The sequence below is a fragment of the Nerophis lumbriciformis genome, linkage group LG01 (genome assembly GCF_033978685.3).
Source record: "Nerophis lumbriciformis linkage group LG01, RoL_Nlum_v2.1, whole genome shotgun sequence".
In the NCBI taxonomy this organism is placed as follows: Eukaryota; Metazoa; Chordata; class Actinopteri; order Syngnathiformes; family Syngnathidae; genus Nerophis; species Nerophis lumbriciformis.
Window position 1 is genome coordinate 14707643 of NC_084548.2, and position 15460 is coordinate 14723102.

General features: G+C 37.5%; 1 protein-coding gene across 10 annotated transcripts in view; it reads right to left on the reverse strand.

Annotated features, from left to right (window-relative positions):
* The window catches only part of prdm16 (PR domain containing 16), a 755270-nt gene that overhangs the window by 245678 nt on the left and 494132 nt on the right, over positions 1-15460 (reverse strand). For all 10 annotated transcript variants that reach the window (XM_061975909.1, XM_061975901.1, XM_061975919.1 and 7 more), the window contains one exon: positions 12689-12736. In XM_061975909.1, coding sequence (XP_061831893.1) covers positions 12689-12736 — 48 coding nt within the window. The remainder of the gene's footprint in view (positions 1-12688; positions 12737-15460) is intronic.

Below are 15460 nucleotides of genomic sequence, written 5' to 3' on the forward strand. Positions count from 1 at the left end.
TCGGTGTGTTGTCGGAGGGTGTAACAACACAAACAGGGATGGATTCAAGTTGCACCAGTGGCCCAAAGATGCGAAAGTGGCAAGAAATTGGACGAAATTTGTTCAAAATACGAGGCTGTGGGGAAAGCCGACGAAATGGTCAGTCGTTTGTTCCGACGAAAGCTATGCTACGACAGAGATGGCAACCGTCCCTTATGCCACCGAAGATGATCAAGGGAAGAATATCGACCCTAGCTTCCCTGGCCTGCTGACATCAACTCCAAAACTGGACAGATCAGCTTTCAGGAAAAGAGAGCGGATGAGGGTATGTCTACAGAATATATTAATTGATGAAAACTTTATTCATTACTCGCGGTTTTACGTAAATTATACATCGGGAAGCAATGCGCCATTTTCTCAAACACATTACAAACACCGAGTCAAATCAGCTCTGTTATTTTCCGTTTTTTTCGACTGTTTTCCGTACCTTGGAGACATCATGCCTCGTCGGTGTGTTGTCGGAGGGTGTAACAACACAAACAGGGACGGATTCAAGTTGCACCAGTGGCCCAAAGATGCGAAAGTGGCAAGAAATTGGACGTTTGTTCCGCACACTTTACCGACGAAAGCTATGCTACGACAGAGATGGCGAGAATGTGTGGATATCCTGCGACACTCAAAGCAGATGCATTTCCAACGATAAAGTCAAAGAAATCTGCTACCAGACCCCCAGGAAAAGAGAGCGGATGAGGGTATGTCTACAGAATATATTAATTGATGAAAACTGGGCTGTCTGCACTCTCAAAGTGCATGTTGTTGCCAAATGTATTTCATATGCTGTAAACCTAGTTCATAGTTGTTAGTTTCCTTTAATGCCAAACAAACACATACCAATCGTTGGTTAGAAGGCGATCGCCGAATTCGTCCTCGCTTTCTCCCGTGTCGCTGGCTGTCGTGTCGTTTTCGTCGGTTTCGCTTGCATACGGTTCAAACCGATATGGCTCAATAGCTTCAGTTTCTTCTTCAATTTCGTTTTCGCTACCTGCCTCCACACTACAACCATCCGTTTCAATACATGCGTAATCTGTTGAATCGCTTAAGCCGCTGAAATCCGAGTCTGAATCCGAGCTAATGTCGCTATATCTTGCTGTTCTATCCGCCATGTTTGTTCGTATTGGCATCACTGTGTGACGTCACAGGAAAATGGACGGGTGTATATAACGATGGTTAAAATCAGGCACTTTGAAGCTTTTTTTAAGGATATTGCGTGATGGGTAAAATTTTGAAAAAAAACTTTGAAAAATAAAATAAGCCACTGGGAACTGATTTTTAATGGTTTTAACCCTTCTGAAATTGTGATAATGTTCCCCTTTAACTTCCCGTGAAAGCCAACGCGGATTTATTCAATCCGAGGACTGAATAAACAAGAGAGAAAGCGAGAGAAAGATAGTAGCCTTCAGGGGAGGAGGGAGATGATCGTCTTGGGAAAAAAGCAATCAGTGCTCATTGATTTTTTTTTTTTCTTCTGCCGCTTGAATGGAGGGTGTCTATCTGGAAGTCATTATCTGCCATCTGATCTGCGCGAGTGTTTACACACGTCGGGGTGGACAGCGGCGCTCTTCTGAAGATGAGGATTAACACGCAGACGCACACAAAACACACAAAGCGCGGACTGTCTTCGCTGCCCCCCCCCCCCCCCCCCCCCCCCCCATCTTTATATCACCTTTAAATCCAGGGACTCTAAAAAAGAAACAGCCCAGCTCTGACACCCTATTAACTTCCACAGACCCGGGCGTATGTGCGAGGGAGGATATGTGTAAGCAGGGCCTAGACGGCTAAACAGACGGATAGTCAACTTTTGTGTGGTTGGGCCTGACCAAACCAAACAATCCCTGATACTTTCCCCAATGACCTCTGATAGCCATCTAGAGCTTGAACAACACCATCCTGTCTAAAGGAGCCCGCCGGTGAGGCCAAGGAATGAATGCAGTAAGTAGAGAGGGGATTCAGATAGCGGATCTATTTATTTTCTGTCTGTGTGCAGGCGTGAGGATGCACGGATTCTCACTTACCGATAAAAATCCAGCCGCTTTTAAGGAAGTTCAAGATACAACGAGACTTTGAACCTCATCGTTTTTCACATGCACTCAAGCTACAATAACATACACGCTTATGTTGTATCCATTGTCTACTCTCCACATTTACTAGCTCAGAAATATGGAAGTTGTGTTATGTGTTGGAAATGGAAAGCTATACAATATTATGATGATCTCTTATACACTGTAATGCAGGGGTTCCTCATGGATCAATCCGAGGACCAATAATACTTTGTTTGCACATTATTGACCCCCGTCGGACATTCAGTTATACGCTGATGATGCAGTGTTTCTGACATACAACAAACCATATGAAGTACTCTCTTATGCTATCAAACTAGTGATTTTCCTCAATGGAATTGATTGTGGCAGTGCACCACTGCAAAATATTAGCCGTCACAACTTAAAAATTAGGGTTTTTTTACGTGAAAACAAATTAAAGTAATATAATATATAGTAGTGTCCAGAAGAAGATAAAGTCTGACACTCTTTTTAGCTTTTATTGCCAATCTTATACTAACAATGGGCCCAATGACCTCTGATAGCCATCTAGAGCTTGAACAACACCATCCTGTCTAAAGGAGCCCGCCGGAGAGGCCAAGGAATGAATGCAGTAAGTACAGAGGGGATTCAGATAGCGGATCTATTTATTTTCTGTCTGCGTGGAGGCGTGAGGATGCACGGATTCTCACTTACCGATAAAGCTCCAGCCGCTTTTAAGGAAGTTCAAAATACAACGAGACTTTGAACCTCATCGTTTTTTCACATGCACTCAAGCTACAATAACATACACGCTTATGTTGTATCCATTGTCTAAATCTTCTCTCCACATTTACTAGCTCAGAGATATGGAAGTTGTGTTATGTGTTGGAAATGGAAAGCTATACAATATTATGATGATCTCTTATACACTGTAATGCAGGAGTTCCTCATGGATCAATCCGAGGACCAATAATACTTTGTTTGCACATTATTGGCCCCCGTCGGACATTCAGTTATACGCTGACAATGCAGTGTTTCTGACATACAACAAACATTATGAAGTACTCTCTTATGCTATCAAACTAGTGTTTTTCCTCAATGGAATTGATTGTGGCGGTGCGCCACTGCAAAATATTAGCCGTCACAACTTAAAAATTAGGGTTTTTTTTACGTGTAAACTAATTAAAGTAATATAATATATAGTAGTGTCCAGAAGAAGATAAAGTCTGACACTCTTTTTAGCTTTTATTGCCAATCTGATACTAACAACGGGCCCAATTCTAACAATTCTCTGTGTTTCACTCCTAGACACACAACACATCCTCATTCTCCGCCAACACGGTGTGTTCAAGACCTTGGGAAAAATGAACATAATAACCCACAAACATACACTTTATCAGCAGCAAGTAGTTACAGTATGGGTGGTTTAATATTTGCGCACTATTGACTCGTAATGCACCAAAAATTTGGCCGCGGAAAAAAATATGTACTTTGATCATCGGAAAAGTGCTGCCGAAACCGTATGTTGCGATGACGTAAGCAATACGCACGGGGTTGTCTAGATGTGTCCGCACTGTGGACATACTTTAATCTATCCCGGACATACCTGCTGTCAGCGATCTTCAAAATTTAAGATGACAGTGGCGGCTTTTAAGGAGAAGAAGGCTCACAGCAGCGCGAAGCAATTGTGACGTTTGTCTCTCTGCAGCTCACTTTTCGTCGCAGCCGTGGAGTGACAGAACTAAAGAGTCTCTAAACACAAGTACAGTCTACAGTAACACCAGAAATAGATGCAAGATTTGTTGCGAGTCATTTTTAATAACAAAAACAAAAAAAAGTCAATAAGAGGATTGGAGAAATCTCTAGAAAATAGGGTTGTACGGTATACCGGTATAAATATAGTACCGCTATACTAATGAATCATTTTCGGTACGATACCGTCTCTGAAACGTACCGGTCCCGCAACCCCCCGCGCTCGCGTCGAAGTCACGTCGTGACATTGCTGGTTTACCAGCAGAGGAGCATGTTCAGCGGCACAGACACGGAGTACTTACAAGCAGACACAGTGTGGAGACAGAAAAGGGAGAATGGACGCATTTTGGCTTAAAAACTAACGATAAAGGTGAAGTTATAACACTGAAACGTCCTCAGGAAGAGGTGCTTTAAGACATGGCTAGCTAGCTAGCGGCTAACATCCATCCGCTGTCGGCAGTGTTTTAGCTACTTCTAAATCACTAATCCTGGTCTCCATGGCAACAAATAAATTAACTTTCTTACAAGTATCATCCCTGCAGGACGAAGAATAGCTAAACATGCTTCACTACATACCGTAGCTCACCGGCATCAAAATGTAAACAAACACCATTTGGTAGATCTACACCTGACATCCACTGTAATGATACCAAGTACAGGCACATATCTAGTCGATACTACTATGATTACGTTGATATTTTTTGGCATTACATCTTCTTTCGTTTTTTTAAAATGTATATTATGTTTATAAACTCAGGAAATATGTCCCTGGACACATGAGGACTTTGAATATGACCAATGTATGATCCTGTAACTACTTGGTATCGGATCGATACCTAAATGTGTGGTATCATCCAAAACTAATGTAAAGTATCAAAGAAGAGAAGAATAAGTGATTATTAGATTTTAACTGAAGTGTAAATAGAACATGTTAAAAGAGAAAGTAAGCATATATTAACAGTAAATGAACAAGTACATTAATAATAAATTGTCCTTAATAATGTTGACAAAATAATAGAATGATAAATTACACAATATGTTGCTGCATACGTCAGAAAACTAATTAGTTTATTAGTAATATTGTTTGTTTACTTACTACAAAAAGACAAGTTGTCTAGTAAGGGTGTGGGGAAAAAATCGATTCGAATTCGAATCGCGATTCGCACGTTGTGCGATTCAGAATCGATACTCATTTTTTAAAAAATCGATTTTTTTTAACTGTTTTATTTATTTTTTATTTATTTTTATTTTTTAATGAATCAATCCAACAAAACAATACACAGCAATACCATAACAATGCAATCCAATTCCAAAACCAAACCCGACCCAGCAACACACAGAACTGCAATAAACAGAGCAATTGAGAGGAGACACAAACACGACACAGAACAAACCAAAAGTAGTGAAACAAAAATGAATATTATCAACAACAGTATCAATATTAGTTACAATTTCAACATAGCAGTGATTAAAAATCCCTCATTGACATTATCATTAGACATTTATAAAAAAATAAATAAAAAAAGAACAATAGTGTCACAGTGGCTTACACTTGCATCACATCTCATAAGCTTGACAACACACTGTGTCCAATATTTTCACAAAGATAAAATAAGTCATATTTTTGGTTCATTTAATAGTTAAAACAAATGTACATTATTGCCATCAGTTGATAAAACATTGTCCTTTACAATTATAAAAGCTTTTTACAAAAATCTACTACTCTGCTTGCATGTCAGCAGACTGTGGTAGATCCTGCTCAAATCCTATGTATTGAATGAATAGAGAATCGTTTTGAATCGGGAAAAATTAGTTTTTGAATCGAGAATCGTGTTGAATTGAAAAAAATCGATTTTGAATCGAATCGTGACTCCAAGAATCGATATTGAATCGAATCGTGGGACACCCAAAGATTCACAGCCCTATTGTCTAGTACAGGGGTCGGCAAACCGCGGCTCTAGAGCAGCATGCGGCTCTTTAGCGCCGCCCTAGTGGCTCTCTGGAGCTTTTTCAGAAATGTATGAAAAATGGAAAAAGATGAGGAGAAAAAAATCTATTTTTTGTTTTAATATGGTTTCTGTAGGAGGACAAACATGACACAAACCTCCCTAACTGTTATAAAGCACACTGTTTATATTAAACATGCTTCACTGATTCGAGTATTTGGCGAGCGCCGTTTTGTCCTACTAATTTTGGCGGTCCTTGAACTCACCGTAGTTTGTTTACATTTATAACTTTCTCCGACTTTCTAGGACGTGTTTTATGCCACTTCTTTTTCTGTCTCATTTTGTCCACCAAACTTTTAAGGTTGTGCATGAAAGGTGAGTTTTGTTGATGTTATTGACTTGTTCGAGTGCTAATCAGACATATTTGGTCACTGCATGACTGCAAGCTAATCGATGCTAACATGCTATTTAGGCTAGCTATATGTACATATTGCATCATAATGCCTCATTTGTAGCTATATTTGAGGTCATTTAGTTTCCTTTAAGTCCTCTTAATTCAATTTATATCTCATGACACACTATCTGTATGTAATATGACTTTTAATTTTTTGCGGCTCCAGACAGATTTTTTTTTTGTATTTTTGGTCCAATATGGCTCTTTCAACATTTTGGGTTGCCGACCCCTGGTCTAGTATGTTCACTATTTCATTTAAGGACTTAACTGCAATAAGAAACATATGTTTAATGTACCCTAAGATTTTTTGCAAATAATACAAATTTTTTGTGGTCCCCTTTATTTAAAAAAGTACCGAAAAGTACCGAAATAATTTTAGTACCGGTACCAAAATATTGGTATCGTTACTACACGACTAGAAAATAAATGTTCAACAAAGTGCATTGTACAGATAAAGTACAAAGTCCAGATAAAGATGGATCCTGAAGGTCGACACCTTTCTTAGTTCCAGAGGTATTTGAACAACAACTGCACCTTTGAAATAAAAATTACCCCTCGCCTTAATAAATTTAACAAACTGAAAACAATAAGCAATACAGTTACACACCTTTCAGCTCCATCTGCAAACAATATAAGCGTAATTTTGCAATCACACTCTGAAAGTAAAGCGAGTTATTCAAATATACTGGAGCGATAACTCAATTAACGTTCTCCCTTAATCCAGCAGAGCGACGGCAAAGGCAGAAGTCAATGTTTACCAGCCGGCATGTGTGTGTGTGTGTGTGTGTGTGTGTGTGTGTGTGTGTGTGCGTGTGCCTGTGCGCGTATGATGCGGATGAATGAGTCATGTCATAAGAAATGGCTCCTGCATAATGTCATTCATATTCATAACAGGCATGTGTGCCCGGCCGCCGCTCCGTGAGGCCTCACCGCAACTCACACGCCGCATAATGAGCTGTGTGGAAAAGAGTGTTTTGGATTTTTACATTCTGCCGGTAATTGTACAGTACTGCTACATTTAATATGACGGATGTGTGTGTGTGTGCGTGTGTGTGTGGAAGTGAGTGTGCGTGGGGAACGCGGGGCAATCTGTGTGTGTGGGAAGGTGGTCGGGTAGTTTACAGAACGCGTTTCTCCACGTTATACTAAAGTCGGAAAAGAGAAATCACCTTGTGGTCAACTCTTAAAACAAATTTGTTGCAGGAGCAAGACATCAAAAATAATACACTTTTTTGATATATGTTTGCGCTAATAACGAAGCGGACTAAATACTTGTCATGTGACATAAAGCCCTTGCTAAATTGCTACTTTACACTTTTAGATTTGTTGATTTAGCATTAGCAATGATATTGGGAAGGAAAAGAGGAAAAAAAAAAATGTTGTACCTTTTTTGTAGTTTTATTCCTTTTTTATCGCCTACTATCACCTCAAAAACGTAACAAGACTTAGAGGGCTCAAGTCAGCTCAAGACTTAGAAAAATTTGCCTTTATTACCAGTAGGCTAGACCAGTGGTTCTCAACCTTTTTTCAGTGATGTACCCCCTGTGAATGTTTGTTTAATTCAAGTACCCCCTAATCAGAGCAAAGCATTTTTGGTTGAAAAAAAGAGATAAAGAAGTAAAATACAGCACTATGTCATCAGTTTCTGATTTATTAAATTGTACAAAATATTGCTCATTCGTAGTGGTCTTTCTTGAACTATTTGGAAAAAAAAGATAGGTTTTTATTTATATTTATAAAGGATTTTTGAATTGTTGCTATTTTTAGAATATTTAAAAAAAATCTCACGTACCCCTTGGCATACCTTCAAGTACCCCCAGGGGTACGCGTACCCCCATTTGAGAACCACTGGGCTAGACTATTGTAATGGTCTCCTTGCAGGTCTTCCCCAAAAAACTGTCCGGCAGCTGCAGCTTGTTCAGAACGCTGCTGCTAGAATTCTAACAAAGACCAAAAAAATGTGAGCACATTACACCAATTCTTAAATCCTTACATTGGCTCCCTGTACATCAGAGAATTGATTTCAAAATCCTCCTGCTCACATATAAATCACTACATGGTCTAGGGCCGAAGTATATCACTGATATGCTCCCACTATATAAGCCCTCTAGATCACTAAGATCTTCTGAGACCAATCTGTTTGCAGTTCCCAGAGTAAACTCAAATCAAGGGAGAGCATCATTCAGTCACTATGCAACAAATAGCTGGAATAAACTTCCTGAAGATGTCAGACTTTCCCCAACTCTGACTACTTTTAAAACTAGACTGAAAACTTTTATGTTCATCTTAGCTTTCAGCTAAATCTTTTAACGTCCGCACTGCTTTTATTTTTATTGTTTGCATTTTAATTTTGCTTTTATTTTCTTTCATTTCACTTTGTTGTCTGTGAAGCACTTTGAGTCTGCCTCGTGTATGAAAAGTTCTATACAAATAAAGTTGCCTTGCCTTGCCTTTATTATTGTTGTTATTTTTTGTATTGTTCCCACACTACTATTGCTTTTTTGTGTCATTTTTGATATGGTTTTGTGATGGTTTACTTGCTTTTTTTTGTGACTTTTTTTATTTGGTAACACTTTAATGTAACTTAGATATTGGGTTTCACTATGTAAAAACACTTTGAGTCACTAGAGAAAAGCGCTATATAAATATAATTCAATTCACTTCACTTTAGTATGGGGAACATATTCACCATTAATTAGTTGCTTATTAACATGCAAATTAGTAACATATTGGCTCTTAACTAGTCATTATTAAGTACTTATTAATGCCTTATTCTGCATTGCCTTATTATACAACCAGTAAGCCATCAACTAAGAGTCTTCCATCAGAATTATTGCTTATTAACCTTTATATGTCCCCCTAGTGTCCAAATAACTCTAAATTAAATCTTTGTTACTTAGAATAAGTTCCCCATAGTAAAGTGTTACCTTTTATTTTATTTTTTTGTATTTTTTTTTTTTTTTTTTGCATCTGAACGAGCCAAGAAAATGTGACTTTCTTCTTCTTTTTTAAATGTGAACGGTGGAGAGGTCCCCGGGAGGTGATTGAGTGATCCTTGATGCCGAGGATTATTCATCTATCTTGCTATGGTCTGGATCGTCTGCTGATCCTGAGCCAGTGCAGGATGGATGGATATATACATTATCATGGGTACTTTTTCTAATAATGACCATACGGTAAACCTTGAGTCGTTAAAGCCCGAGTGCACCTCTCTCCTCAAGCGTGCATGTGAGTGTGGATGAGTGGATGTGTGCATGTATGAAGGGTCTGAGTGAGCAAAGTATGATTTTGGAAGAAAAACAAAACAAAACAAAAAAAAAGCAATGTTTTTGGGAACATACTGGTGTATCAAGGGTGATAAACAGATACAGTATAAACCATTATGATTTTGAATGTTGGGTGATTACAACATTCCAAAATGTGGCCGGGGGCCGGGCTGTATATACATATCTATATATATATATATATATATATATCTATATATATATATATATATATCTATATATATATATATATATGTGTATATATATACAGTATATATATATATATATATATATATATATATATATATATATATACAGTATATATAAATATATATATATATATATATATATATATATATATATATATATATATATATATATATATATATATATATATATATATATATATATATATATATATAGTTGAGGTTTCTGTAGTTTATTCGTTATACAGTGCTCAATACCGGGGTAGAGCGGAATATAAAATGCATTTTACCATCGATAACGTCACATCATCGCGCTCGGTACATATACTGTATGTATATATATATGGTCAGGAAAAAACACAAGAGGTTATATCATCCCTACAAGCCTGTTTCGCAGGGGATTTATAAAAATCCCCTGACGAGCAGGGAAACCTGAGAAACAGGCTTGTAGGGATGATATAGCCTCTTGTGTTTTTTCCTGACCATATATATATACATATATATACCGAGCGCTATGATGTCACGTTATTGATGGTAAAATGCATTTTTAGACAATGTGATTTGCCTGAGCGGCTAGGAGACACCGAAAGTAACAAGCGGTAGAGAATGGATTAGAAAGGACAGATTTAAAAAAAAATGAAAATAAAAAATATATATATATTTATTTTTAATTTTTTTAACTTGTGTCTTCCCGCAGGCCGGATTTTGGACACTGGCGGGGGACCCCTGATTTAAAGCATGGCTACAGATGTCTCTAGCCTTAAGAAACTATTTAAAAATAAATCTAACATAATTTATTGCTCTACCATATCCATGAATTGATATAAGTTCTCTAACCAACCCTACCAGTGACCCAAGCAGCCACCATGCAGCTCCAGGAAGAACTTAGTCAAGGCCCATTGTTCTTTCATGGACCATTAGATGGACATGAACCCCTGGCACTGGCCTGGCCTGTCCTGTCCTGTCCTTTTTCCACCAAGTACCACCTCAGAAAACCCTTGGCCAATAATGACCGACATTAAAATGCAGTAGAGTAGTAGGCCTAAGTATACATTAAAAACAAAGCAGATGTTTTATTTAACAAGTACTTTCAATATTTTGGCTACTGTAACATTACACACAGTTTGAACAGTAACACTGTCTTTGAATATAGGAAAATAAAGCACCGTACTTAAATAATGAATCAAATCTTTGGCGTACCAGAATTTGAGAATGACTGGGCCAGTTTATTAAGGGGGCTCTGGAATATATATATATATATATATATATATATATATATATATATATATATATATATATATATATATATATATATATGTATATATATATATATATATACACACACACACATACATGTCAAAAGTTTGGACACACCTTCTCATTCAAAGGGTTTTCTTTATTTCCATGACTATTTACTGTACATAGTAGATTGTCACTGAAGGCATCAAAACTATGAATGAACACATGTGGAGTTATGTACGTAACAAAAAAAAGTGAAACAACTGACAACACGTTTTATATTCTAGCTTCTTCAAAATAGCCATCCCTTTGCTCTGATTACTTTTTTGTATTTTTAGCATTCTCTCGCTGAGCTTCAAGAGGTAGTCACCTGAAATGGTTTTCACATCACAGGTGTCATAGTTGTGATGCCTTCAGTGGCAATCTACAATGTAAATAGTCATGAAAATAAAGAAAACACATTGAAATGAGAAGGTGTGTTCAAACTTTTGGCCTGTACTGTGTATATATATATATATATATATATATATATATATATATATATACACACACATACACACATACATACATACATACATACATACATACATACATACATACATACATATATATATATTAAGGCTGCAACTAACAACTAATTTAATAATCGATTAATGTGTCGATTATTACTTCGATTAATCAATTAATAATCGGATAAAAGAGACAAACTACATTTGAATCCTTTCCAGTATTTTATTGATAAAAAAACAGCATACTGGCACCATACTTATATTGATTATTGTTTCTCAGCGGTTTGTAAATGTTGCAGATTATAAATAAAGGTTTATAAAAAAAAATAAAAAAAATGTTTAAAGAATTTAAAAAAAAGTAGCCTCTGCGCATGCGCATAGCATAGATCCAACGGATCGATGACTAAATTAATTGCCAACTATTTTTATAATCGATTTTAATCGATTTAATCGATTAGTTGTTGCAGCCCTAATATATATATATATATATATATATATATATATATATATATATATATATATATATATATATATATACCTGCAATAAAGTGCATACAATACTAGTAAGAGGAAAACTGTAGTTCTGTCAAATTTTGCTAATTTACGGGTTGTTGATGAATGATATCTTGAAGCATATATAGCAACATGGAGTGCACTACTTGGCTCCAACCAGCAGGAACACTGTTGAGGCAGTCACAACCATCATAACATGACGCTTTAAATAATGCGGCTTCACCACTTTGCAGATTTTCCACATTTCTTTCGAGCATATTCTACAATTGTTTGGCTCTAAATAAAATATTTTTAAGCAAAAACAAGGCTAAATAAACTAAAACTATCAATACTACAGTAGAATTGGCACTGTTCACGGTATCGTGGCCACTGATTGTCTCAGCCTCAGGCAGCATTATAATACTGTATTAAAAGAGTGTAAAGGCGACAAAAGGGTGTCATTATGTCAAAACACATATTTAGAAGGTCGTAAACAGGTTTTTATGACCAAGCTATGAAATTATTGGATTCATAGATAATGATTCCTACTTTGCGGAAATACATTAATCAAAGTCATGTCCGGAACCAATTAACAGCGATAAACGAGGAATGACTGTCGTTTGTCAACATGACATCAGCTATGGGAAGCAGAGCTACAGCAGACCAACATCTTGTCAGGTTGGATGTGCAAATGTTGTGTGCGCGTGTGCAAAAGGAGCTAAAACATGAGACAAAGTATAAGGAAGGTATGCATTTTAAAACAGACCTACCTTTTTTACACAGCTGTCAGGGGATGCGTCTTCGTGGTCATTCATCATCTGCAAAAAAAGGAAATACTTTTGTAAATTAAAAACATACAGCAAATACATCATGAGGCAGCAATATATATAAATAAAAACATATTTACATATATATATATATATATATTTACATATATATATATATATATATATATATATATATATATATATATATATATATATATATATATATATATGTAAAGGCTCATAGAAAAGACGGAACACTTCCTAAGAAGGATGCGGTGGAAAGCACATTTTTTCCTCCACCCTGAAACAAAAGGAACGCAAAAGGAAACTTACGGATTCAAATCTACCAAGAACCCACCCACAGTTGAGGAACTAAAGGATTTTGAGAACGACATGCTCAAAATGATACAATCAGTCAAATTCAAGCCAATCCGCAACCCACTCCTCACCAAGCTGAAAAATGACAAGGAGCGCATCAAGAAAGTAAACAACCTCATCATAGCTGCCGATAAAACCACAAACTTCTACAGAATGGACATACCAGAACACCACACCTTACTGGACAGAAGCATCACCAAATCATACAAAAAAGCGCAACCCAACACCTTACAGAACATCCACCTGGAAAATAAAAGGATCGCGGCTGAACTGGACATTGAGGACAGGGTGGACGCCACAGCCAACAAGGAAGCCTTCATCACATTGAAGGACCACAAACCCAACTTCGCAAATAACCCAACATGCCGACTAATAAACCCAACTAAATCTGAAATAGGAAAAATCAGCAAAATAATCCTGGACAGAGTCAACACAAAAATCAAGGACAAAACACCACTCAACCAATGGAGAAATACAGCAGCAGTAATCAAATGGTTCAACAACATCCAAGACAAACAACAGCACAACTTTATCTCCTTTGATATCGAGGAATTTTACCCTTCCATCACGCAAGACCGACTGACTCAAGCACTAGACTTCGCCTCAGACTACGACTCAATCACAGGCAACGAAAGAAACATCATCATCCACGCAAAAAACTCCATTCTCATCCACAACAGTACACCATGGCAAAAAAAGAACAATGCAACATTTGACGTCACTATGGGAAGTTTTGACGGAGCAGAAACGTGTGAACTCGTTGGGAGTTTCCTCCTCTCCCAGCTCGCTAGCCTCAATCTGAACCTTGGTATTTACCGTGATGACGGACTGGCAGTGTGTCGCGCCTCGCCAAGGAGCAGCGAGAATACCAAGAAGCGCATATGCCAAATTTTCAAAGAGAACGGCCTACGGATCACGATTGAAGCCAACAAGCAAACCGTCAACTTCCTTGACGTCACTTTCAACCTGAGAAATAACAGCTACCAACCATTCACGAAACCCAACACAACACTCCAATACGTGCACCATGACAGCAACCACCCACCCACCACCACGAAAAGAATACCTACCGGAATCAATAAAAGGCTATCGATGCTGTCATCTAGCAAAGCTGAATTTGACCAAGCAACCCCCCCGTACCAAAAAGCCCTTGATGAAAGCGGATACAATTTCACCCTCACCTATGAACCCACGCCAGGAAACCAGCCAAAAAAGAACAGAAAACGAAACGACATCATCTGGTACAACCCCCCATACAGCAAAAACGTCTCAACTAACATTGGACACAAATTCCTCAATCTGATTGACAAACACTTTCCCAAAGACAACACCCTAAGAAAAGTATTCAACAAGAACAACATTAAATTGAGCTACAGCTGCATGAACAATATACGACAAATCATCTCAAACCACAACAAAACAATTGCAAATGAGCCGTCGGCCCCCAGACAGAGCGACTCCAAAACCAACAAAGGCTGTAACTGTCGAAAGAAACCTGATTGCCCTCTCAACGGGGGGTGCTTACAAACATCAGTTGTCTACCAATCTAAGGTAATACGCAAGGACATTAACACATCCGACACATATGTAGGATTAACCGAGGGAGAATTCAAAACCAGATGGAACAATCACAAGGCTTCTTTCAGGAACAAAAACCTGCGAAATACCACAGAACTCAGCAAACACATTTGGGACCTCAAAGACAATAATGTTGAATATTCAATAACATGGCAAATTCTTGCATCCAGCACACCTTACAATAGTGGTAATAAAAGATGCAACCTATGCTTGAAAGAGAAACTGTTTATTATTTACCGTCCAGACCTGTCATCCCTCAACAAGCGCAGCGAAATTGTAACAGCATGCCGCCATAGACGGAAACACCTCCTAGGTAACACATGAGCCAATCACCACGCCCCTAGGCCAGCCTGTACCCACCCACTCTGTGCCCTATATAAACCATGGTATGCGAATGCTCCCATTAAAATCTCCTGATGATTGAGGGTACCCCCCTCATGAAACAGGCCTGTAGAGATGAAATAGTCTTGTGGTTTTTTCCCACACATACATATATATATATATATATATATATATATATACATATGTATATACTGTAAATATACATATACATATATACATACATACATACATACATACATACATACATACATACATACATATATATATATATATATATATATATATATATATACATATATACACACACATGCACACACATATATACATATATATATATATATATTAGTGTTGTCCCGATAGCATTATTTTGGTACCAGTACCAAAATGTATTTCGATACTTTTCTAAATAAAGGGGACCACAAAAAATGCCATTATTGGCTTTATTTTAACAAAAAATCTTATGGTACATCAAACATA